Source organism: Argiope bruennichi, chromosome 7 (assembly GCF_947563725.1).
Source record: "Argiope bruennichi chromosome 7, qqArgBrue1.1, whole genome shotgun sequence".
Classification (NCBI taxonomy): domain Eukaryota; kingdom Metazoa; phylum Arthropoda; class Arachnida; order Araneae; family Araneidae; genus Argiope; species Argiope bruennichi.
Window position 1 is genome coordinate 46,308,169 of NC_079157.1, and position 25,194 is coordinate 46,333,362.

At 30.5% G+C, this 25,194-nt stretch overlaps 1 protein-coding gene across 2 annotated transcripts; it reads left to right on the forward strand.

Moving 5' to 3' along the window:
* The first annotated feature begins 539 nt into the window (after positions 1-539).
* LOC129976266 (NFX1-type zinc finger-containing protein 1-like) lies at positions 540-23,050 on the forward strand. 2 transcript variants are annotated; one of them, XM_056089746.1, is made up of 3 exons: positions 540-653; positions 7,214-7,276; positions 17,211-23,050. In XM_056089746.1, exon 3 carries the CDS (start codon positions 17,311-17,313, stop codon positions 22,861-22,863), a length of 5,553 nt encoding a protein of 1,850 aa, XP_055945721.1. In that variant the 5' UTR covers positions 540-653; positions 7,214-7,276; positions 17,211-17,310; the 3' UTR covers positions 22,864-23,050. The 2 variants fall into 2 exon arrangements, with proteins under 2 accessions (XP_055945721.1, XP_055945722.1); XM_056089747.1 differs by lacking the exon at positions 7,214-7,276 and having other exon boundaries at positions 567-653.
* The last annotated feature ends 2,144 nt before the right edge of the window (positions 23,051-25,194 follow it).

Sequence of the window (25,194 nt, forward strand, 5' to 3'; positions counted from 1 at the left end):
AAAATTAATACCTAAAAACTGTTGCCAAACTACAGCTTATGTATACTAAATAAGCGATAACATCCTAACTAATTGTTTCCAAAGTTGATAACTTTGATTTTTCATCATCTGAACTGAAATATGGAGAAAATTGAAAGTTTTTAATATTTTATAAGCTAAAAATATAAAATAAATTTATAAAATCTTTAAGATTCTTCATACGTTGAAGTTAATTATAAGTTTATTATTATTATTATTATTATTTATCGTTATAGTTTACTTCTTGCTGTGCATCTTTTCGCAATCCGATCACTGAATTATCTCCTGAAATGTTTTTCAAATATTTCGGAGATAATTTAATAAATCTGGTTCATTCCGATTCCATGATAAATGGAACGCAATTTCCGTCATTCTCTAAGAGATTATTTCTGATGAACAGCAAAAAGAAAAGGAGGAAAAAAAAGTGTAGGACCATTGTTTATTGCCTATTAAAAAACGCTTGTTCGTTGAAATCGTCTAACGAAAGCAACCAATGGCATTAAAGAGAAAAAAGATAATCCACTGCTGCTTGCTGTTGAATAAAAGTTTCGGTTCCACTTTAGGTTTACACTTGAATCCTTCGTTGATTAATATCTTCCGTTTGCTGTTTCCCGTAAAATTTTAAAATTTCTCAGGTAAGAAAGATTTATGATTTTATTTAATAAGTAATAAATTTTTGCTTTGCATTTTTAAATTTTGTACATACTACATGAATGAAGAAAACGATGAATTTTTTCTTGTTTAAAGTTTTTTTAACTAATTATTATAAATGCATTAAATGTAAGAATTTATTTCTTGAGGTAAATGTTTTTTACTGCTCTCCAATGAAGAAAGATGAATCAGAAAATTAGTTTAAAATCATACATTTGGGTTTTGTTATATTTTATTCATTTAATAAAAGTGTCTTTTATATAAATTTATGAAAAAGGTTTTAATTATAAAATGTTCTGCCTTAAAAATCGGTGTAAGATGCAGTTTTTATGAACTGATTTAAATAATAGATAGTGATAAATACTATAATATTTTATGGTTGTATAACTAGTGGAAAATTTGTTACAAATTTAGACGCTTGGACGGAAAAATATCTAGCCTAATTTATCATAATTCGCCAAAATAAATAATATGAGAATTAAAAAAATATATATGTATAGCATATTTGACGATTTATGGTGCATGAAAAATTATATATTGTTTAATTCTGAATATCACAGAATCCTGTTAATTTGTGCCTGTTTATTTTTCGTACTTGCATCTTATTTCGCCCTCTCTTTCTCCCTCCCTCCCAAATGTATCGCCCAGGAGGTGAGATATATTGCCAAGATGGTTGCAATATGTGTAATGGATCTTGGAGATCTTGGCGTGATCTGAAAAGTGCCAAGGAAATCCGGGCTGCAATAAAATATAAATACCATTTTTTCAAATAGAATTCTACTGTGTAATATAAATATTAAGTTTTATTATGATGAATGGGAATTCTTTGAGATATATACTCACTTTTTGGCTGTATTATCTCAAATTATCCTTGCTCTTAGCTTGAAATTGGATAAGATAACCATGGACAACGGAAGAAAGATAGAAGATTTAAAATCAGTTGTTATCATGTAAAAAAAAAAAATGTTTGAGCAATTTTAGTTTCTTTTTGACAAAGATAAATACTCCATTTTAAAATAAAAAATATTTTTGTGATGTTTAGAATATTGAAAAAGGAGAGACTACGTAATTTTTTTTTCTTATAATGCAGTAAATCAATACTATAAAGGGCTGAAATTTGAGTAGTTAAACCGATTTAGTTTACAAATAGAAGGCGAGGATATCAAGTTTGAGATTAGATGGGAGAAAATAGTGTGGAGATTTGATGCATTAAAGGTTAGAATTCAAAAGAGTACTTTACCATTTTATACCATCTTACAATTTTTAATTGGTCTTTTTAAGTTTGTAAAATATTTAAATAATAAATCAAATTGTGGGGGAGAATCCAGCTATAGATAAAAGAAATTTCAATGTGTCTCAATAAATTTATTTTCAGTCATTATGTATATTCTGGATTACAGTATAATTCATGAGATTATATATTATGGATAACTTTAGAAATTTCATATTCTCAGAGTCTGATGGTATGTTTTGAATGAATTATAGAATGCTGTAATGCTATTTGTATCCGATGGGATTTTTAGTTAATTAAACTATTATTGATAAAATTGGTAAAAGGAAATATGGCTTAGCTGAAGAATAAAGATACAATCCTGAAATTGTAATTATTTAAAGGTGACTAATTGTCAAATATTTTAACCTAATTATATTTTTCAATTGATATTTGGCAATTTTTAACAGTTTGGCCCAGATTGGCAAAAACTCTATATCATATTCTTTAGTTTTAATGAAAAGATAATTGATAAAACTTTGGCCAGTAAAAATATTGTTTTTTCTATTGTAATGAATATTATTAAAAGGTACCAAATTCTGAGAAGCATTGTATACAATTAGCACTTTTAACTCAAAATATTACATGTATAATATCTAGATATTCTGAATGTTTGACAATGTTAAAATATCATAATTCTATGCTTTTAGTGTTACTAGGGTTATTATTAATACTTTATATCATTGCTTTTTCTTTTTTTTTAATTAAATAAAAACTTCTAAATTTATGAATAATTTTGTTTCAAGTTTTATTCTAAGCTAATATTATAAATTATTTCTTATGTTGTACTCTTTTGGGATATGTTGTGTGTAACTTTGTATCATTTGTTATGAAATTCGATGAAGTTTGTGTAGTATGATAGGATTTTGGAAATTAACCATTTGTTAACCCTTTTTTGTTTTGAGATTATTATTATAATCTCAGCAAATAAATTAATATATAATTTTTAGATTAGTAATGTAACTGTGATCATGAAATTCTTTGATAAATTTTAATGAGGATTATTGTTTTAATTGAAAATCGTAACCCAGTGTCTTAATTATGGAGCAGTAATTTTTTATTCCTGTGGTTAAGAGGATCTCAGTATATTATTTCTCTTTTTACTTTGTTTTACAAGTCAATATATATTCCCAAACTACTAATATATCTTTAGGTATTAGTATATTCCATCCACTAACTAGATTTTAAAGTCAAAGTGTTATATTTTTATTTATTTTAAAGGTAATGAATGAATAAATTCAAAAATAATCTTAATTTTTTTTTACTCTGATTAAAATTTTTTTTATATATTTCTATTAAAAAAATCAATAATTTTGTATAGTGTTTTTGATAATATTTCTGTTAGATAGATTGAAATATAATTGTACTTGACAATTATCCTAATATTTGTGTTTTTAAAATAATTTAAAAGAAATTTATTAAAACCTATTCTTTAAGCCAACATTTAAAAAAAAATAATTTTGGAACACTTATTTTACTTGCTCTGTTTGTAGCTAAAATAATAAGTTATCACAGTTCTTATCATCATGATAGAACATGATGCTGTTTTGGGTTGAGGCTTTGGAAGCCACAAAATGCGGCGGCAGAAAATTGGCGATTTATTGCTTTTGAAGCATTAGTTTTTCGGTTTTAGGTTATTAAAAAAAATCATAAAGAAGGTTGTCACATTTGGCAATTTATCACCAACAATAAGTTACAACTTGGCGTGAATGTCCGCCAGTGTACCCGATTCTCCTGCCAGGCCAATAACCCTCTCGAATCCAGCGGGGCGGTTTGAGAATTTACCCTATAACATCCACGTGGGTTGGTTTGGGGCGGCTGCCAGCCGTTTTAGGGGAGATGGGTATTAAAAGTGGCTACTCTACTGAACACTCCAGGAGGTCCTCGTTATCTTCGACAATCGCGGCTTTTTCACAGTAGTTTCCCCTGTGCCTTAGAGCGGTAGGGGTTGAGGAGGAATTTACTAAATAGGTTTTTGGCGTATATTTTGTATTTTGAAAGGGTTTTAGTTTCTATTTTCACGTGTTGTTAGCTCAAAATTGGAAAGATTTTATGGCCATTTATAAAAGAAATTTTCCACTGATGTTCTCTGGTAACGATGAATGATATATAAGGATACCGACACGTTGTTTATTTTTCGGACACGCATCAGAAGCCCTTTTCAGTAGTAAGACTATTATAATGATATAAAGACAAACCATTGCATTGTCAATGCGGCCTATTCACATCGCAGTTTTCTCACAAAATGGGTAGCGGCACTTGTTACTATGGTAGGAAGTCGTTTTACACTCCAAGCATCTTATTCTTTCATCAAAGGACTGTCGGAAATTCTGAGGCCGTGTACAAACTACCGCTTTTAAAATAGAATTAAAAGACAAAAAAAAAAAGATTGGAAGTATTCTTTATTGCCCTCTTCAAAGAGTGAGATAAGTTATATAAATAATGAGTTCCTTTTTAGAATGCCATTCTGAAAATTTCTCTTCAGTTGTGAATTTCTACTCTTTATTCTATGTACTGGATTATCAGAGTAATTTTTCTATTGAAACGCTTATTATTTCTTCATTATGAGTAAAAGAAATCGTGAACACACTGAAGAAGAAATTAAAGCAATTTTACTTGATTCTGATGAAAGTGACAGTGATCTATCAGCGACGATGATGGTTGGCCAAAAAATGATACTTTAGCTAATCTCTTGTTTATTCTAAGCAAAGAAGCAGGAGATGAAACTAACGAGGGTCAGATGAACGAGAGAGATAGAGATGAGGAGTCAAAAAATGTTATATAATGTACATATTATCAAAAATTTGCAAATGATTCCCTCGTGTGTAAATTTGTGGAAATTTAATATGAAGCTTTCATTCAAAAATTTATCTTGTCTTAACAATACTATAGAAAACTTCACATAACATTTTAAAATCAGAAATTCAGCTTGAAAAATTCAACATGACAGTTCATACTAAAAAAGTAATATTTATGATTAATGTAATTTTAAATGTGTTAAATCTTCATATTTAGTTTATGAAGAATGTAATGTTTTAGTAAAATGTTCAGGCTGAAAACTGAAGGAATGTATTTTTGAAATATATTTCGCTGAGTAATTTTTCCCCCGAATTTTTTTTCATAAATTTTTGTATTTCAGTTTTAAAAATATGTTATCTCATCTATCGAAACAATTCGATAGATGAGATATATAACGTTTGACGTAATATATTCCTTTGGTTAGAAAAAAATTTTAATAGTTATATTTTAAAAGATTAGTAAAAATGAGTGGCAAAATAAAGATATTTTTGGAATTTATATTTACTCTACATTCTTTTTCGATTATTTAATGTAAAAGCAAGAATGTGTAAGGGTTTGGAAAAAAAAATGTGAAAACTTCTTTAAAAATTTAATTAAAGTTCTAAAATTTTTCTCTTAGTATCACTATCGAAAATGCAAAATAATATTTTATATTTAAAAATTCAATAAAGATAATCGTTTATACTAAAAAAAAATGCTAAAGAAAATAATAATAAAAATTTTTTTTAGCTGAGTGTTGAAAGAACATATTTTCGAAAAATCTTTCAAAAAGAGCAATAACATTTTTTTATCCAACGATTGTTTTTATTTCGGTATAAAATGAAGATTTAAAACATTATCTTGTTTATCATTGAAAAGCATTGACATTTATACTATGTAAAAAAAATGTAGTAATTGCAGTGATATATGTATAATGTATGTTTTATATTATTATGTAAAAATTTTTTACATGGTAATATATGACATATTATTTAATTTTGACAACAAAAAAATGTAAAAGCCTATTGAGAATTAAATGAAACATAAAGATGTTTTTGAAATTGCTAGCAAAGCCAGTTTTTATTTCAACGGTTTGGAAGCCTAACATGAAACTTACGATTAAAAAAAAAAAACTATTTTCTAAATTATAGAATAAATTTCAAATTTTTTGTAAAAAAAAAAAAAAAAAAAAAAAAAAAAACCACAAAGATGATGAGCGAAACACTTCACACTAAAAAATATAAATACATTAGAATAAAACTCTTAAGCTGATGGAAAATGAATCTCGTTGTCGAAAACCGCAAGGCAATTATTCAAGGTAGAGCGTCGACAGTTTTATTACTTCAGAGTGCGGTGGGTAACTGCCCCTCAGCTAGGAAGAGTCCATGTCTTTCAGAAACACGCTGAGAAAGTCTGGATGTTAAAGGGAGTGCCACTTGAAAAGTGCTTGGATGTTAAAGAGATAAAATGCATGGCCGTAAGAAGTTATCGCCCGAAAAAGCATATAGAAGGAAACAGAAATAAACACAAAACAGTGAGGGGAGGTATCGAAAGGTGTAATTACATTATTATTATTTTGATGATAATAATTTTTTTTAACTTTCATTTTCAATTTTTCTAGCTGGCAAAAAAGTTTTGGAGCTCGAACGATTTTAAGATGGGGGGAAAAAAACAACATCGTTTTTCTAAAAGTTGACGATTGCGTAATAGTCTAGCCACGTTATCATTTCAAATAATTTTAAACCAAATTTTCTAAAAAAAAAAAAAAAAAAAAAAAAATCTGCCTTTAAGGAAAAGGTCTAGAGTTTAGGAGTTTTGGAACTCGAACGATTTTGGGATGGGAGGAAAACACACACACGTTGTTTTCTAAATATTGTTCTGATAGTTAGTGATTGTTTCAAACCGGTTTCATCTGGTTAATGATTTAAATTATTTAACACAAACAATGACTTAAAAATGATAATGTTCTCACATGATAACTTGAAATTCGCGATAAAAGATTTTAATTTAATATATATATATATATATATATATATATATATATATATATATATATATATATATATATATATATATTAATTCCTACAATAATGGGGAAATCGGAAATTAAGACCTTTAAAAAGAATATTCAACTTTTTTTTCCACGGTAATCGCGAAAAACCGCCACATCATGGAAAAAAATAGCAAAAGTAGCCAGATTAAGAACAACCATAAACTTTAGGTAATTCTAGCTTGGCCTTATTCTTGGCGTCTCTTAAATAGCAATCGCCGGGGAAATTAAAAATAACTTAAGAAATAACAGAATAATAACAGAATTATACTAATATTTGCAAAAATTGACATTTTTGTTCTGTACATTTCATTTTTCTCATTCATTTTCATTTTGAGATTTTAAATTATTGAAACTCTAATATAATGTTAAACATCCTTAATCTTTTCTGGTATCTTAAGAAATTCAGACATAGAGATTTAATTCTGTTAATATTTCTATTTTAGCTCCCTTTCGTCAAATTGCCTTTTACACAACCTCATCCCTTGAGCTGTTATGTCTTGTCCAGTGTGAGTAGTTGTTATTTCTACAATTATTTTAAAACTTTATTTACTTATTATTGAGATAAAATTATATTGCAGGTTTAATATGTAATTGAAAATGAATTTTTAAAACTTATGATTGTAGATTTATTCTTCAAATTCTAGAGTAAAAGAAGAAAACTACATTATTTTAAGAACAAAATTTTTTTATATTTTTGTTAATCCTCAAACAAATCTATTAAATTTAACTCATTTTATTTAATGGTTTATTAATCTGAATGAAAATTATTTTATTTAATTGATATATTTGTACCAAAGATAGAGACATATGTTTATAAAAGAAAATTTGGTAGTTTTCGAGACTGTAGAAGTTACATTTACTTTGTCTGCAAATAATAAAAAAGAATAAAATAAATTTTATGGGCCTGGTATTTAATTAAATTTAGAATGCATTATTTCCGTACAATTATATTTTTAATTCAATTTGATGCACTATCTGAAACAATGTTTTTAAATGCTAAGACCGGATTCAAACTCTCCATCAAAACAACACATGCTTTGGCCAATCATTAAATTCGTAGTAGGATTTTCATTTCCGTTTTTATTTCGTAATATGCAAACTTTGTAATTTGCTGTAAACTGTTTTAATCGAATTCATGTGTTTTAATCGTATTTAAATTACAAAGTGTAATCTAGTTTTAAAGAAATACAGTCCACATTAATAATTTAACAGCCTAAAAAGTCAATAAACAGGGCGAACAAACTGGTCGCCAAATTCGGCTAATTTATTATAAAACGCATTTATTATATGTAATAAAAATGAAATAGCAACAATTGAAAAATGAAGTAGTAGTAATTAATTTCCTGCTGTTTCTCTAGGAATATCATTATGTTTAATTTCATTTAAATCGTTTAGATATAACTTCATATCCATGATACTATAAAATTGCCAGATATTATAGATGTGTTATTTCAATGGTTTTATGTATGCTCCGCTCATTGTGTATATGAAATTTTCTATTGGAAATTAGTCCTATGGTGCTATAAAAATATAAATAGTTGCTTCATCTATCTATTTTATAAATTTCGCCGTTTATCCGTCTTGTAAACTACACAGATGTTAAACGATCTTTAACTTTCAACAAGCGAAGAAATGCATGCGATCAGCAGTTAATAAAACTATGAAAACATCTTGAACTTCAGGGCAACAATGCAGTCTATTATTGGAAATTTAAAAAAAAAAGCATTTTTTAAAAATTGTCAACATTCAGCGAAAATTTGCATTACTATTGAATGAATAAAATGAAAAAGACAATTTTTTTTTAACTTCCTCAAAAAGTGTAAAATTTATTTTTCTGCAATAATTATTTCGGTATTTATTACAAAAAACACCAAAATTCAGCTTATTTTTTAATTAATGGAAATTTCCAAAAAAAACAAAACAAAAAAACTCCGATGTGCATATTTCTAACCTCCAAAATATGTATGAGTCGATTTTGTACCTGCAGGTGAAACGATCTGATCTGTAGGGCAAACATACACTACTATACACATTCATCATTTTTATTAGTAGAGATGTGCAAAATAATCAATATTTATTTAAGTATATTTTTTATAAGTTGACTTCAGATTATCGTAATCTTGTACTCCCAATGAGCGACGGAAAATGACTTAAGTGCAAAAGATGTATGATTTTTTTTAAAATCTGTGGACTGTATAGTTGGATTGCTTGAGTTGGATGCATTCCTTCCCCACTTTGAACCCATAGACTTTTGACACCCAACTAAACTATTGAACGATTAAAAATCGTTTGTAATCCTCATTCGAAGAAAAACCCTATCCTCTATTTACGCACATTTTTCACTTTTAATTAATCGCAGTTCTTCACAATCTTCCTTGATTGACCCCCCTCCGCCAGGTAATACAAGATGCTCTACAAAATTGTTACGATGTTGTAACAGCGCACAATGAACAGAGTTGTAAAAATATTGCACAATGTCTTTATACGAATAGAATTTCATACATGCCTCCATTTCAAGCTACTTGAGAACTATTTGGGGAACTGACCACGTAACTTTGATGCAGGGTTAGATAATATAAGTTAAAATTCCCTACTCCTCATTGCGATAATGTTTGAGCTAAGACTATAAATTTAGCATGCACTAGATTCTTTCCCCTCCTCAGGAGTGGAGCTCCTCAGATTTGGAATGAGAAGCTTTCAGTATGGTAGTTGGTTCTCACCGTCCTGGTGGGTAAAGAAATTTTGCGGCATCAGCTACCCCCTACTGATGATGGGACGTGCTACCTACGGAAGAGGTTGTACCGTATCCGTTGACGGTTCTTAGGACTCATTTGAAGTTCCTGCCTATGCTGTTACAGCATTATATTTGTTTTTGTTATTTTCGATGTTCGTCGAGAGAATTTCTGAAAGGCTCTGTTTTGCAACTAAAAAATGTGCGTGTGTGTGTGTGTGTAAACATAACATTTTGAACATTTTGAAGCAAAGTCATGGCCGAAGAGAGAAAAGACACTTTCGAATTTTAAATTTCCTTTTATTTCATCCCAGGAGGTATAATTTATGTACAAGCTGAAGCGACGGGGCACATCAACATTGAACGACACAAGAGCAAAAAACGGAAAAGCTAATGAAGTACATATCCCCATGATTATATACTGTGAGATTGTGATAGGGATTTCTTGTGTTTAACACGTGTCGATTTAGGTAAAGGGAACGTGTCGATGTCAGTTTTACAGAGCTTCGGTTGCTTTAATTAAATAAAAAAAAAAGTGGAATCGGATCAGGAAATAAGACAACATTTTAGAATGAAGTTAATATGGATTAAAATAAGCTAAAGTTTAGGAAATTAACTAAGTTTAAATTAGATTTTAATATATATATATATAGGACTGGGTGTGACAAACTGCCCAGTCAGTCCCATTTGGATCAGTGTCTAGGGTACTGATTAAGAAAAGAATTAACGTTTCAAGAAAAACAGTTAATTTATTTAGAGTAAACAAAATTAACAGGACATTAACAATTCAGAAGGAAAGATTAACTATATTAAAGTTAAAATACTTAGATGGCACCAAAGGGTGAAGCCTAACCTAAGCACACAGCAAAACTATGTGCCGCCATAGCGTAAGATTATTAAACACTCATCGTTACCGGAGACAAAGAACTCCGCTTCTTCTTTCCTTCTTCGAGCGAATGCCAACAGCTTGCTTTTTACCAAAACTTATGGTCATGTGACTTAGCCCTTTGGATTAGTAGAGCCCATGGTGCCATCTATTACAATACAATAAAACTAAATGCAAATCTGGGTGCGTACGGTATAACAGTGGAATGGTAATGGCCATTTATTAAATCTCTACATACACACACACACACACACACACACACACACACACACACATATATATATATATATATATATATATATATATATATATATATATATATATATATATATATATATATATATATATATATATATATATATACAGTAGGCAAAATGATTACTTGTACACCACTTTTTTTTAAAGTTTTAGAAACATATAAGCAGCTATTTTATTCATTGCGACGTGTGAGCGTGAGTTTGTTGTTTATTTCTGAGTAAACGAAAAAAAAATATTTTGAAATAATTGAAAATAAAATCTAAATCTTACAAACTTGGAAATTTTCTTGCAAAAGGTATATTTGTACACCTATATCTCCGGTAAGGATTATTATCATTTCATGTAATTTTTCACATTATAGTTAATTTTTTGGATAGTTTGTATTTTTTAAACATTGAAGGTTATCTTTTTTAACATTGAAGGTCACTCGCTCGAGAAAAGTTGAGAAATGACCACGAAATCAAAAGAAGTCTCTTTAGACATGAGAACTCATATTGTTAACCTTAATAAAAGTGGAAAATCTTATCGCGAAATTCAAAAGATGGTTAAGGTATCCTTTACAACTATTGGTTACATCGTAAGAAAATATAAAAATACTGGACGCGTTGAAAATGAATGCAGGCCAGGTGGCCCGAGTAAATTAACTTCAAGAAATACACGAAGTATTGTTAAAGCAGCTATTAGAAAACCACAAATTTCTGCTTAGAAAATTGCAGATGACCTTCTCGCATCTTCTAACATTAGAGTGACCGTTCAAACAATAAGAAATGTGTTACATAGTGCTGGTTTAAAAAGCAGAACTCCGAGAAAAAAACCAATGATCTCTGAAGTAAATAGAAAGAAGCGTCTAGATTTTGCTATGAAATACAAAGACATACCGATGGACTTCTGGAAAAAGGTTATTTTTCAGATGAGAGTAAGTTTGAAATTTTTCCCCCCCCTTAGTATACGAAAAATCTGGCGAAAAAATAAAACAGCCCTTGATAGTAAAAATGTACTTCAGACCCTGAAACATGGTGGTGGAAATGTGATGGTTTGGGGCTGTGTAGTTCATGGCGGTGTTGGAAAACTACACTTTACTGACACAAAAATGACAGCTTTAGGTTACATTGATGTGTTGCGGCATAACTTATTAGACAGTGCTAGAAATTTGGGTATCGGTGACACTTTCTTATTCCAACAACATAATGATCCAAAACAAACTGCGATAGTTACTAAAACATGATTGCTTTATAGTCCGCTAAGAAGCCTTGAAACTCCACCACAATCCTCGGATATAAATCCAGTTGAAAATTTGTGGATGCTATTGGTTGCTTAAGTCCGAAAAAAAAATATTACAAGTAAAAATAGTTTGAAAGACGCACTCATAGAAGCTTGGGAAGAAATAGATCAAGAAACCACCAAAAAGTTAATAGAATCACTGCCAAGACGTTTTGAAGCAATTGTAAAAGCCAATGGAATGCATACAAAGTATTAAATTTCTATAAAATAATTATAATTATGTTTAAAATTGGTCACTAAGTAAGTGTACAAATACTCTTTTTGTATAGTTTTTATAAAGTTTTATTCAATAATCAACTAAAATTTATGTGATTGTTTTTTTGTTGATATTTTATTATTATTTTCCCTCACTGGAATATATTTCTGCAATTTTACCTTATTTTATTTTTCTATAATATTCCAAAATTGAAGTGTACAAATAAACATTTTGTCAACTGTATATATATCAAACTCTTACAGTATATAATCATGGGGATAAATAATTCATTAGATTTTCCTTCTTTTCGCTCTCATATCGTTTTAGGAAGCGATGTGCTTCATCGCTTCTGCTTGTACATAAATTGGTAAAATCCTAGATGGGCCCACCTCTTGGTGACTTATTTGAAATCTCGCCAAGTTGACTGCTAATTGAATGTTTGTTATTATTACTTTTCAATTAAAAAACGATACTTGAAGGCCAGAAATATTAATAAACTAGTCGCCTTTGGCGACCAGCCGGTTCGCCAATCTTAATGCTCGTTAAAATTTTAATAATTAAATATTTTATGCAATTCCAACTTTAATAGATTCTTCAGCAAAATATTTTAAAACTTCAAATTTTGATAGTCATATAATTCACTCATAATATTATAAAGGCCTTCAGTCATAACGTGATATGTATCTCTCTAATTTTCTGTTACCCCTCGTAGAATTTATGCTTTAAATTAAAGTGTAAAGGATTAATCTGCAATTAATATAATAATATTTTTTACTGAAACAAAGCATTTTTTTTTAATAATATGATTACTGATAATAGAGTCACTGAGCGTTTAAACTTTATGGACACTAAAGAATATCTTTCTTAATTTATATAATATCTCAAGAATTTGTCAACAAAATTTTCTCAGATTCATCATGAACGGATCGATTCATTAACAATGTTTCATTTTAAATGCATCAAACACTAAGAAAATAAAATGAATCGTTTAAAATAATCGGTCGAAAACAGGTTTAAAAAAGCTACTTAAAAAACGATGTACTTAAAACTATAAGCATATATCAAAAATTATATAACTACCATAAATACAATTTAATTACAAAAGCATGCAACTAACCTAAAAATAATTTAAATCATTGAAAACAGGCTAAAAAAAAACTACTTAAAAAACGATGTACTTAAAACTATAAGCATATACAAAAAATATATAACTAACATAAATACAATTTACTTACAAAAGCATACAACTAACCTAAAAGTAATTTAAATCGTCCGTTGATAATGGTTGCCATGCCAACAATCAGAACACAGTGCGCATGCGTGAATTTTCTTCGCCTTTTACGGTAACGCAAATGCGTGAATTTTTCTACGCCAGTTGGGGTAACGCTATGCAGATTATACATTTTTAATTTCCTTTATTCTGTGTTATTTTAATTCAAAAGTACTTCAGAATGAATCTGAAACATGGATTAATTAACAATGTTTAATTTTAAATGCATAAAACATTAAGAAAATAAACAGAATCGTTTAAAATAATCCGCCGAAAAATCTTAACCCTAGCCTCATTACTGTTGGGAGAAAAAAAGAACTAAAGCCTAAATCATTTGGCGTTGGGGAAAATGGAAGATTATTTTGGCGGAAAAGTTGGCGGTGGGGAAAATGGAAGATTTTTTTGGCGGGAAAGTTAGTTTTTAATTAATAATTAAAATTCTAATTAAAATTTCAAAAAAAGGGACCCCAGGTGCACATTCCCGACCTCTAAGGTATACATGTACCAAATTTGGTAGCTGTATGTCAAATGACCTGGCCTGTAGAGCGCCAACACACACACACACACATTGAGCTTTATTATAAGTATAGATAAAATAAAATAAATATAATAAAAAAATAACTAAAAAATAAATGAATAAAATAAATAAATAAATAATAATAAAATAATAAATAAATAAAAATAAAATAACTAACTAAATAAAATAAAATAAATATAATAAAAAATTTAAAAAAAAAAACATCCGTCTAGGTTGCCACATTGGCGACGTTATCGCCACTCGTTTGGCGAGAATTCAAAAAGACGCCAAGAGGTGGGCTGTGCTAGAATCCACCCCATAAATTGCCACCCGGGATGGAATAAAAGCGAAGTTTAAAATTCGAACGTATCCTCTCTCTCTTCGGCCTCTGCTTTAAAAATTATTTTTAGAGCCGGCAGGATTTGTTTGTGCTTAAAACTTTCAACTTATTAAATGAATTAAAGAATTAAGTCCCCGGGAGGAGAGGCAATTCGACGTTGCGGATGGCACAATAACTCGCGTAACTAGAGTAATGTCTCTGAAGATGGTTCCGTACTGCCACGGCCGCTTGCTTCGTCACGGCTAACCAGCCACGCCGTTTCCCGACGCTTGAGTTCCACGTCAGCCAATGACATACCCTACCCTATGCCATGCGTTCTTCACTGCATTCCTGTTGTGTGCGCCTCATCATTTCTTAAAGATTCATAAAGAAGTGTTCCATTCAGCCTTGCCTGTGCCAAATGAATCGTCTAGATTTCGGAGATGTCATTTTTGTGTTACATTCTCACCACAATATAATAATCACCTTCCTTCAACTTTAAAAGTGTTGCTCTTCAGTCCAGTGCTCAAAACTGCCTTTCCGTGATTCACCAAGAACTGATTTGTGTTAATAAAAAACTCTCTCTGAGAAATTCCTTACTCAGCAAATGAAATCATCAATAATTTTAATGTTCCTCGCAAAAATTCAAGATATATATTATGATTTTTATTTTATTTTGAATCGCATATTTCAATTGCAAATAATCTTTTTATATTATTATTTAAAATATTATGATATTTTAAATTTTGTGCCAAATCTATTTTTTTAAATTTTATGCATAAATTTGCTTTATTTGAAATTACCTTAATGTTTTTTAAAATCAAGAAAAATGATTTACCCAAATAAATTAAAGTTATCCAACTCCTAGGTTTTAAATTAAGTTTAAAATAAATAGATAAATAAAAGTAATAGCACATGATAATCAGGGAAAATTTGTAAATGCCTCAAAGGTAATTTTTCTATATCTCTGATGGTAATTTAAATAGTCCTCTGTTATTTATTGTGCCAGAATATTTTCATATTTTAGTAGGCCTTGTGAATGAAGATAAATAATGGACCAAGGTTCTTATATACTTCATAATGGCACGTGATACTCGGAATAATGTAGTAAACACCTCAGGGGAAATTTTTTTACACCCTTGATTGTCAATAAGCTACCCTCTGTTATCACTTGTACCAAAATACTCCCAAATTTCAAAATGCATTTTTTTTTTACACTTACCCAAATATTTTTTATATTATTTATTTCCCAAATATTTATCATAAGAGTATTTTGAATCTTGTTTTTATTGCATTCATTTACAAGTGTTTTGTATGAAATCTGAATATTGCATTTATATCTCCATTTCCAAATGATTTATATGAACTTTTTGAATCTTATGTTTATTATTTTTCAGTCCCAAGTGTTTAATATGATATCTTCCGATCTTACGATTATAATTTTCATTTCCAAATTTTTTTATTTGAAATTTTTGAATCTTGTTTTTTTTTTTTTATTATTATTATTATTATTTACAGTCCAAATACTTCGTTTTAAAATCATTATGTTAATATTTCATTTGGGTGAAATCGAAACATTATTGATATTTTATTAACATTTATTAATTATTAATATTAATTTTATTTAATATTTTATTACTTATTTAGTAATCTTGTTGAGTCAGTTTTCTTAACATTTAAGAATATTAATAGGCAAATATACCATTGACTATCCTCACCAAATTAAGTTCATCAGCTCAGCTTCTACAGAAAAATGGTCAGAAAACTTGTGTGCATAATATCATTTAATTTTTAATATTTTGTTGTTATTGTTGATGATAACTTAGGTGTATATAATATTTTCACAAATATAATTCTTAGCCTTTTTATTTTCCTAATATCTTTGTTGGAACGTATTTCTGTATTAATGTAAAGGTAATGGAAATTTAGGTGTCACTGTTGAACTACATTTAAATATTAACCTCTTACGTGAACACCTTACTGTAAGGTATGGTTGTGTGTCAAAGGGCCCCGGCGAACTTCCACGTCTTGCGGTGGCGGGATATAATGATATTTTAAAACCTGAATTAAACCCTAATTAATTTCCTATTTTTTAATTTAGCCTATATTAACTTCATTCTAAAATCGTCTCTTATTTCCTGATCCGATTCCACCTTTTTTATTTAATTAATGCTAAAGAAGCTCTGTAAAACTGCTGAAATCGACAAGTTCCCACATTCCGAGAAGCGATAAAAATTTATTGATCTAAACACATTATTTTAAAAGATCCCTATAATTCCCTTACCTAAATCGGCACATGTAAAGAAATCCCTATCAAAATCTCACAGTATATAATCATAGGGATTAATATTTCATGAGGTTTCCTCATTTCGCTCTTGTGTCGTTCTGTGAAGCGATGTATCTCGTCGCTTCTGCTTGTACATAAATTGCCTCCCGGGATGGAATAAAAGCGAAGTTTAAAATTCAAATGTATCTTCTCTCTCTTCGGCCTATGCTTTAATAATTATGCTTACACACACGCGCGCGCATATAACATTGCTTTTATTCGAAAAATGTCACTATTATTTTTCGTATGTTTTTTCTTTCTCTAATAATATTGCATTGACGTTGGGTGAAAGACAGAATATAATGCCTTATAACTGTATTCAAAATTTGTTAAAATTGAAGTTTGTGTTATATAAACTTGTTTTGTCTTTTTAATGCAAATATATATCTTTTAAAGAAATTTGGCTTGGAAAAAATAATAAGTCTAGGTTTTGAAGCATCTTTTTTTACTGCCTGCTTACAGTTAATTTCAATAATTTATTTCATGTATCATCATCACTCAAAAAAAAAACTTTCGAATAATTGAATTCTGACTCACATGTTAATATAAAGTTGTCTATTATTATTCAGCTGAAAATGTTTTTCTCTTTAAATATGTTTATTTATGTCTTATTGATAGATAACGCTTCTATTTTACATATCTTTAATTATTTTCAGAAATGCTATCTTCAGTTATCTGCCTACTCCTGATGTTGACATAGGAAATTCAAAATTCTACAAGAACGCAGCATATTTTCCATGAAAGAATTGCTTTCGTATGAGTCTTCAATCAGATATGGAAGCAAACACTTCAAAATTCAGCGCAGGCAGTAGTCTTAACAGAGAGCAAAATCAAGCCAAAATTCGAAATTCTTCAAATAATAGCCTACTACCAAAAAGATGCTCTCAAAACTCACCGTTGTTTTCTGTCCATTTGAAAGATATTTTTCAAGATAGTAATGCTTTTTCAAGTAAGAATTTGGAAAATCCTGACAATGAATATAATTTCAAGAGCGATGAACACAATGGAGCAGTACCCAAGAAAAAAATTACATGCATGCCTCTGATAAATCTACAAGACTTAATAGAAAAAAATGCCGATGAAATCTTGAACACTATACTTGATAAAGAAAGCGGATTCATTCTGGTACTTGAAGAAAATTTTAATAAAGATTGTATTGCTTGCATTTTGTTAGCTTTGGGGAAAGCTGTTTCTTCTGACAATAACAAAGATGTCGCTGTTATGTTGAATATGATATCAAGTAGTAACAGCTTGTTCTTAGTCAACGTACAACAGTACCTGGTGACTTTTCAAACGCATGCGCCTGACGATTTTCATTTAAATGCAGTGGTTGGTTTCATAAAATTCTTATTAAAGTTTCAGATTTGCCTGCCCTCTAATGCCTGCGATGTTTCAATTATGCTGTTGCCACTTTTAAAAGAAACATGTGAAAATCATTTACGGCAGAATAAAGAAATGTATTCTGAATGTGTAGAAATGCTTCAAGAACTAGAAGAAATAAATTCATCCATTCTTAATAAATATAATTTAAATCAGATTAAGGAAACATCTCGCAACGAAAGGTTGCAGCTGTTGAATCCCCCAGAAGATTATCGTTCGATCCCCGTTTTGCCAGATGTAGTCGACATTCAACAGCCTTGTGCATTTCTACGTCCCAGTGTAATCAAGGGCCACTATCAAAGTACCGAGCATTATCTTGATGTTCAATATCGGTTGTTGAGAGAGGATTATGTCAGACCTTTGAGGGAAGGTATTAAAGAGTATTTAACATTCAAAGATAGTAACAAATCCTTAAAACGAATTAAAGATATTAGGGTCTATCCTTACGTCCAAATTGTAAAACAAGAGTTTGTAAATGGCGAACTGCTTCATATGGTTTGCATCAATGACAAAAAATTCGCCAAAATAAAGTGGGAATTCAGCAAACGTCTACTATCCAAATCTTTGCTTTGTTTGTCATTTGATAACTTTAAAACTATGCTTTTTGCCACAGTGGCTAAAAGGGATCCTAAAGAATTGGTTAAAGGATTGTTATTTTTGCGTTTTGAAGATCTCACAGACGAAGTCCTTAATCTGGATCCATACATAAATTTCGTCGTGATTGAAACTAGTGCCTATTTTGAAGCTTACAGGTATAATCTAGATGCATTACTCGAACTGAAAGATGAAACTTTGCCCATGAAGCGTTATATAGTGGACACACAGAAAAGTGTTCTCAACCCTCAATATGTAAAAGATGATATGACTTATGATATGAGACCTGCAGTTTTACCGTTGAGTGAAATTAGTAGAATGAAAGACAGTTCTGATTACATTTATCCAAAAAATATTCCAGAACGTCTTAAAAATGTAACCCTACTTAATGACAGATTGTGGCCAACTTGTGAAGATCTAAACTTGGATCCTTCTCAGTATGCCGCTTTAAAAGCTGCTCTTACTAAAGAATTTACAATTATTCAAGGCCCACCAGGAACCGGTAAAACATATGTGGGTCTCAGAATAGCACAGTTGTTATTACATAATGTTGATAAATGGCAGTGTAAGACAAACCCTTCTCCAATATTGGTGGTATGTTACACTAATCATGCTTTGGACCAGTTTCTGGAAGGGATATTAACTTTCACTGAACAGATTGTTAGAATTGGGGGCAGGGGGACAAATGAAGCTATTTCTCGTTTCCAGATAAATAATCTTAAAAGAATTGTGAGAAATGATGGAGAATTACCAGATGATATATATTATAGTATAAGACACCAAATGGATGAATTAAAATGGTTAAAACAGTCTGTGGATGACATTAAAGAATCTATTGAGAGTTCGTATGTAACAGTTTTGGATGAAGAAGTCTTAAAAAGCTGTATGACTTCTGCACATTATCAATCCTTAAAAAGTAAAATGCGATCTCCAGACAATATCCTTATTTACGAATGGTTATTAGGAATCCAAGTTCAAGAAAGTAGGACCATGCGTCGTGCTTATTTCGGGTGGAATTCGTTGGATACTCATTCTTTTCTGTCCGAGGAGGAGGAGGATTGTGTTAAAAGTGATGCAGATTCTGAAGGAGAAGCTGATATTGAGCATATTGAAGCTCAAAGGGACATAAACCCTGATGAATTTGCAGGAGCCTCGTATGAAATTCCTCCACACAAGGATAAGTTAGATTCGATGATTGTGCTAGAAGATGGGTGGCAGTTTGTTGGAGGTAAGAAAGGATTAAAAGATTATATCCATGCTTGTTTATCTTGTACCACTGCTATGCCTGTGAAGATGGCAAAACAAATTAAAGACGTCTGGGGACTTTCTTGCAATTTAAAATGGAGTCTGTATCAGTTTTGGCTTGAAGGCTATATACGTAAAAAGAAAGAACGAGTCACGGAACTGCACCAAAAGATAAGAGAAAAATATAATGAACTTCAAGAAATGCGAACTCAAGAAGATATACATGTTTGCAGACAAGCACTTGTTGTTGGAATGACAACTACTGGAGCTGCTAAATACAGGCATATAGTTCAGCATCTTAATCCAAGGATCGTGATTGTAGAGGAGGCTGCTGAAATATTGGAAAGTCACGTTGTTACATCTCTTGCGCCTGGTACCCAGCATCTCATTTTGATTGGGGACCATCAGCAATTGAGACCTAGTCCAACGGTTCACTTACTAGCCACAAAATATGGCATGAATATTTCTTTATTTGAAAGAATGATTGAGAATGGATTGGATTATCACAAATTGGAAATTCAGCATAGAATGAGACCCGAGATAGCATCTTTACTTGTTCCTCATATATACGCCAAACTACAGAATCATGAAAGTGTCAAGACATTCGAAAATATAAAAGGCGTTTCTAAGAATGTATTCTTTGTAAATCATTCATATCATGAATTACAAGAAAATGATTCTAAAAGCAAAGTTAATGTCCATGAGGCAAACGTTATGCTAAAATTCTGTAAATATCTTATTATGCAAGGCTACAAACCTTCCCAAATTACTGTTTTAACAACGTACTCTGGACAACTCTTTGAATTTAAAAGAAGCCCTCTGAAGAGCGCTCTCCAAGGGGTAAAATTCACTGTAGTTGATAATTACCAAGGAGAAGAAAATGATATAATTTTGATTTCCTTTGTAAGAAGTAATGAAGAAGGGCAAATTGGGTTTCTTAAAATATCTAATCGTGTATGTGTAGCTCTGTCTAGAGCAAAAAAAGGGCTTTATTGTATTGGCAATTTCGGCTTGTTGGCTGAAAAAAGTGATCTCTGGAAAAATATTATTCATACTTTAGAAGATCACAAGGCAATAGGTCCATCACTTCTCCTGACATGTCAGAATCATCCAACCATCAGCAGAGCTGTAACAAATGAAAGTGATTTCGATTTCGTCCCTGAAGGTGGCTGTAGTCAGCAATGTGAATTTCGTCTTTTGTGTGGTCATTTGTGTTCTTTGAAATGTCATCCATATGATCCTAAACACGAAGACATTCAGTGTCCAAAACCGTGTACCAAGAAGTGTATTGAAGGTCATTTGTGTACGATGAAATGCTATGAGGAATGTCCACCTTGTCCCGTTTTTTTACCTAAGAAGATCAAAAAGTGTGGGCATACCATTCAAGTACCTTGTCACCTTTTTTACGACGTAACTCCTTGTACAGAACCATGCGAAAAGTTATTGTCTTGTGGACATGAATGCAGTAGGAAATGTGGCGAGTCTTGTACAATGGAATGCTTTGTCAAAATACCTTTTATTTCTTCTGTATGTGGTCACGAGGTGAATGTAGAATGCTCCAAATCTAAAAATGTTGAATTTTTTTTGATAAGATGCAACGAACCTTGTGGTACTGAACTGCCTTGTGGGCATAAGTGCTCTGGTAGTTGTGGTTCTTGTTACCAGGGTCGACTACACGTAATTTGCAAGAAACCATGCAATCGTAGATTGGTGTGCGGACATGATTGCAAATCACTTTGTAGCAGAAACTGCCCACCATGTGAGCAACCCTGCGAAAATTATTGCGTCCATAAAAAATGTACTAAAAAGTGTGGTGAGCCGTGTGAAAAATGTACAAAACCATGTGAATGGTCCTGTCCTCATAAAAAATGCACCCGCCTTTGTGGTGAACTTTGTGATCGTTCTGTGTGCAACGAACCTTGTCCGAAAGTATTGAAGTGTGAGCATCCGTGTATTGGTGTTTGTGGCGAGCTTTGCCCTGCAGAATGCCGAATATGTGATAGTGAAAAATTGGCAGAAGTGTGTTTTGCTGGTGAAACTGAAGCTGATGCGAAATTTGTGTGTTTAGAAGGCTGTCGTCATATTTTTGAATTAAATTGGTTTAATATGTGGTTCAGTCAAGAAAATAGAGGTAAAAATGAATTTCGATTTAGAACTTGTCCGACATGCAAAACTGTTATTCGGAAAACCTCGCATCTTGAAAGAAATATCGAATCTTGGTTTAATAATGTTGAAAAAATTAAGAAAGCAATTTCTGGAAATGAAGATTATAATGAAAATTTAAGAGAAATTTTACGACAACGTATTAGAGACAAATATAGAAAGTCTCCCTTCGGATTTGAGATTCCACCTTGTACATTTTATGCAGGTTGGATTAAATTCAAAGAATGTCTTGAATCCGAAAAAGAAAGGAATATCCAAGATCTGATTAAAATTGAAAATGTGATGAACATTATGAATATATGGTCATCGTATTTTTCAAAACAAAGATCAGAGCTGTTGAGAACATTTAGCAGGTTAAAGGATTATATAGAATTAACTGAGAAATTAGAGGAATATATAAATATAAATGAAAAGTGGCTGGAGACTTTCATCAGTAAAAGGTATTTAATAGCATCTGAACAGCAGTTAAAAGACCTAACATGGGAAGTTCATCGTCTGAAATTAATTGATGAACTTGGCAAATTCATGATGGAAGTTAAATCCAAAGACATACACTTGAATAAATTATTGGATCTTGCGTTAACTTATTCCCCATTTCGTGAAGCAGAATTAACGAAATTCATTTCTGAACTACAAAACATGTGTGAATGTGTCCCCAACAAATTGATAAATATTTCAGAACTTCAGAATCAACCAGCTTTAACTGTCATGAGCTTTTCGGTTGGTCATTGGTTTTTGTGTGAAAAAGGGCATGCATATTCTGCGGTTCAATGTAGAGATTTATTTGCAGAAAACAATTGCTATGAATGTGACAAGAAGATTGTTTATGTAAAGGCCTTACTTCCAAAAGCATACCAACGTCCAAAGCAGCCGTGGGCCTACCACAGAGGGCGTGGGTCAAGAGTCAGAAGGTCTTACAGATTTTAACGTAACCTATATCCTTAAAAATCAAAAGGTTTTATTAAGTTTCAATTTCTATCCGTTACTTACTGCCATCAATTAATTTTAAACTATAAAGAAGTTACGCATGAGAATTATTATGTCACAGTTTGAAATCTTTTCAATCTCATATATTGCTGTAACAAATAACTGGAGTATGTAAATTGTAAACATTATCACGTAAATAAACATTTTTCAAAATGGTTCTATTTTATCTTTTTAATTTAGAATTTTTAAAAGGTCCTTTTGCCTCCATAATTTGGAAAATTGCAGATAATGTATCTTGAATTTTTTGTATCTTTATTGCTAAAAAAATTAAATCTTGGCCACGAAACAAGATCAAATGGAAGCAACAAAGAAATCAAAATTTGGTTTGATTGACATGCAAACAATTTTTGTACCACTGGTTTTCAGATACAAAAATCGTCCGCACTTTTTTGTGTGGCAGTCCGTTTATATTTCAACAAAATGGGACAGGGGGCGCACAGCTAAAGAAAATTGTTTTTTTTTTTTTTAATCAAATAATAAATGGAAACATTATACAAATTTTCAGTTAAAACAATATTGAAAGATTTGAAAAGAGAATAAAAATCATCATTGAAAAAAAAAAGGTGCCTCTAAAAAAGAACTTTAAGAAAATGCTTTTTGCGTTGTAAATATTCCTACTGTGGAGGGAAATCATCCATAAGTGACAGATTCAGAATCCTGAAAAGAAAAGAGCCGTGTTTTTGATATCTACAATCCTTAAAAAGTTAATAGTTGGGAAAAATAAATCCCTTCCGAGTTGGGAAAACTTGCATTTTTTGCACTTTCTTCGTCTTTATTTTTTTTTTTTTTCCCCTCATAGTTTCAGTTTTTATGAACTTTCAGTTAAGAATAACTTAGTGGGGAAATGGAATTTCCTTTTGTCATCTAAATAGAAGATTTTTTTATACTTATTATTTATTCATTTAGATCCATTTTTTTATTTGTTTATGCATTACTTTTGTATATCCAGTGCGCAAAATATATATATATATATATATATATATATATATATATATTGTAAATGTCAAATAATAATAAAACCCCTTGATGTGCTTATTTTGAAGAATTTTCACTTTGCAGATTTCTTTTGAGTTAGGGCAGAAAGAATCATAATTCACTTTATATCCTGACTTTGCTTAGAATCGAAGATATTCCTAATATCGAATTCTCTTCTGCCAGTTGCATTTATTCAGCTCGATGGAAGGACGACCAAGGATGCGTCAAATGTATCTTTAAAACCAAGTGCTAAAATTTTAAATATCTTTGCGTGAAAAAAAGCTAAGTGATAAGTGTCATTTAAGGCTACCATGTTACAACAAGTAGGTTAGTTTTAATTCTTTATTTTTTATGAAGAAAAATTACATTTTTCTATATTTTTTAACGTGTGTATTTTGAATAAGCTTCATTTAATGATCTTGTTTTATTCTTTACTAACCGCCTTTGGCGACCACCCGGTTCGCCAGTCTTAATGCACGTTAAAATTTTAATAATTAAATATTTTATCGAACTCCCATTTTAATTGCTTCTTAATTAAAATATTTTAAAACTTCAAATATTAATAGTCATATAATTTACTCATAATATTATAAAGGCCTTCAGCCCGTAATATGTATATCTCTAATTGTCTGTTAGCTCTCGTAGAATTTATGCTTTAAATTAAAGTGGAAATGATTAAACTGCAATTAATATAATAATATTTTTTTTTACTGAAACGAAGCATTTTTTTTTTAAATATGAGTTCTGAAAACAAAGTTGCTGAGTATTTTAATCCTTATAGGCACTAAAGAATATTTTTCTTAATTTATATAATATCTCAAGAAGTTTTCAACAAAGTTTTCTCAGATTCCTCATGAACAGATCGAACAATGTTTAGTTTTAAATGCATCAAACACTAAAAAAAAGCAGAATAGTTTGAAATAATCTGTCGAAAACATATTAAGCCTTCAAAAGTCCGTATCAGTTGAAAATAGTTGTCAACAATCAGAACACAATGCGCAGGCGTAAATTTTCAACGCCAATTATGATAACGCAAATGCGTGAATTTTCTACTAAAATTGGGGTGACGCTATGCAAATTAGACATTTTTAATTTCCTTTATTCTGTTTTATTTTTATTTAAAAGTACTTCAGAATGAATCTGAAAGATCGATTCATTAACAATGACTAATTTTAAATGCAACAAACATTAAGAAAATAAACAGAATCGTTTGAAATAAGCGGCCGAAAATTTGTTAAGCCTATTCTCTTTAGCGTGGGAAAAAAAAAATTGAAGTCTTACTCATTTGGCGGTGGA

What these genes read in the sequence shown, in the direction of transcription:
- LOC129976266 (XM_056089746.1), top strand. Translation starts at nt 17,311, where the DNA reads ATGAGTCTTCAATCAGATATGGAAGCAAACACTTCAAAATTCAGCGCA.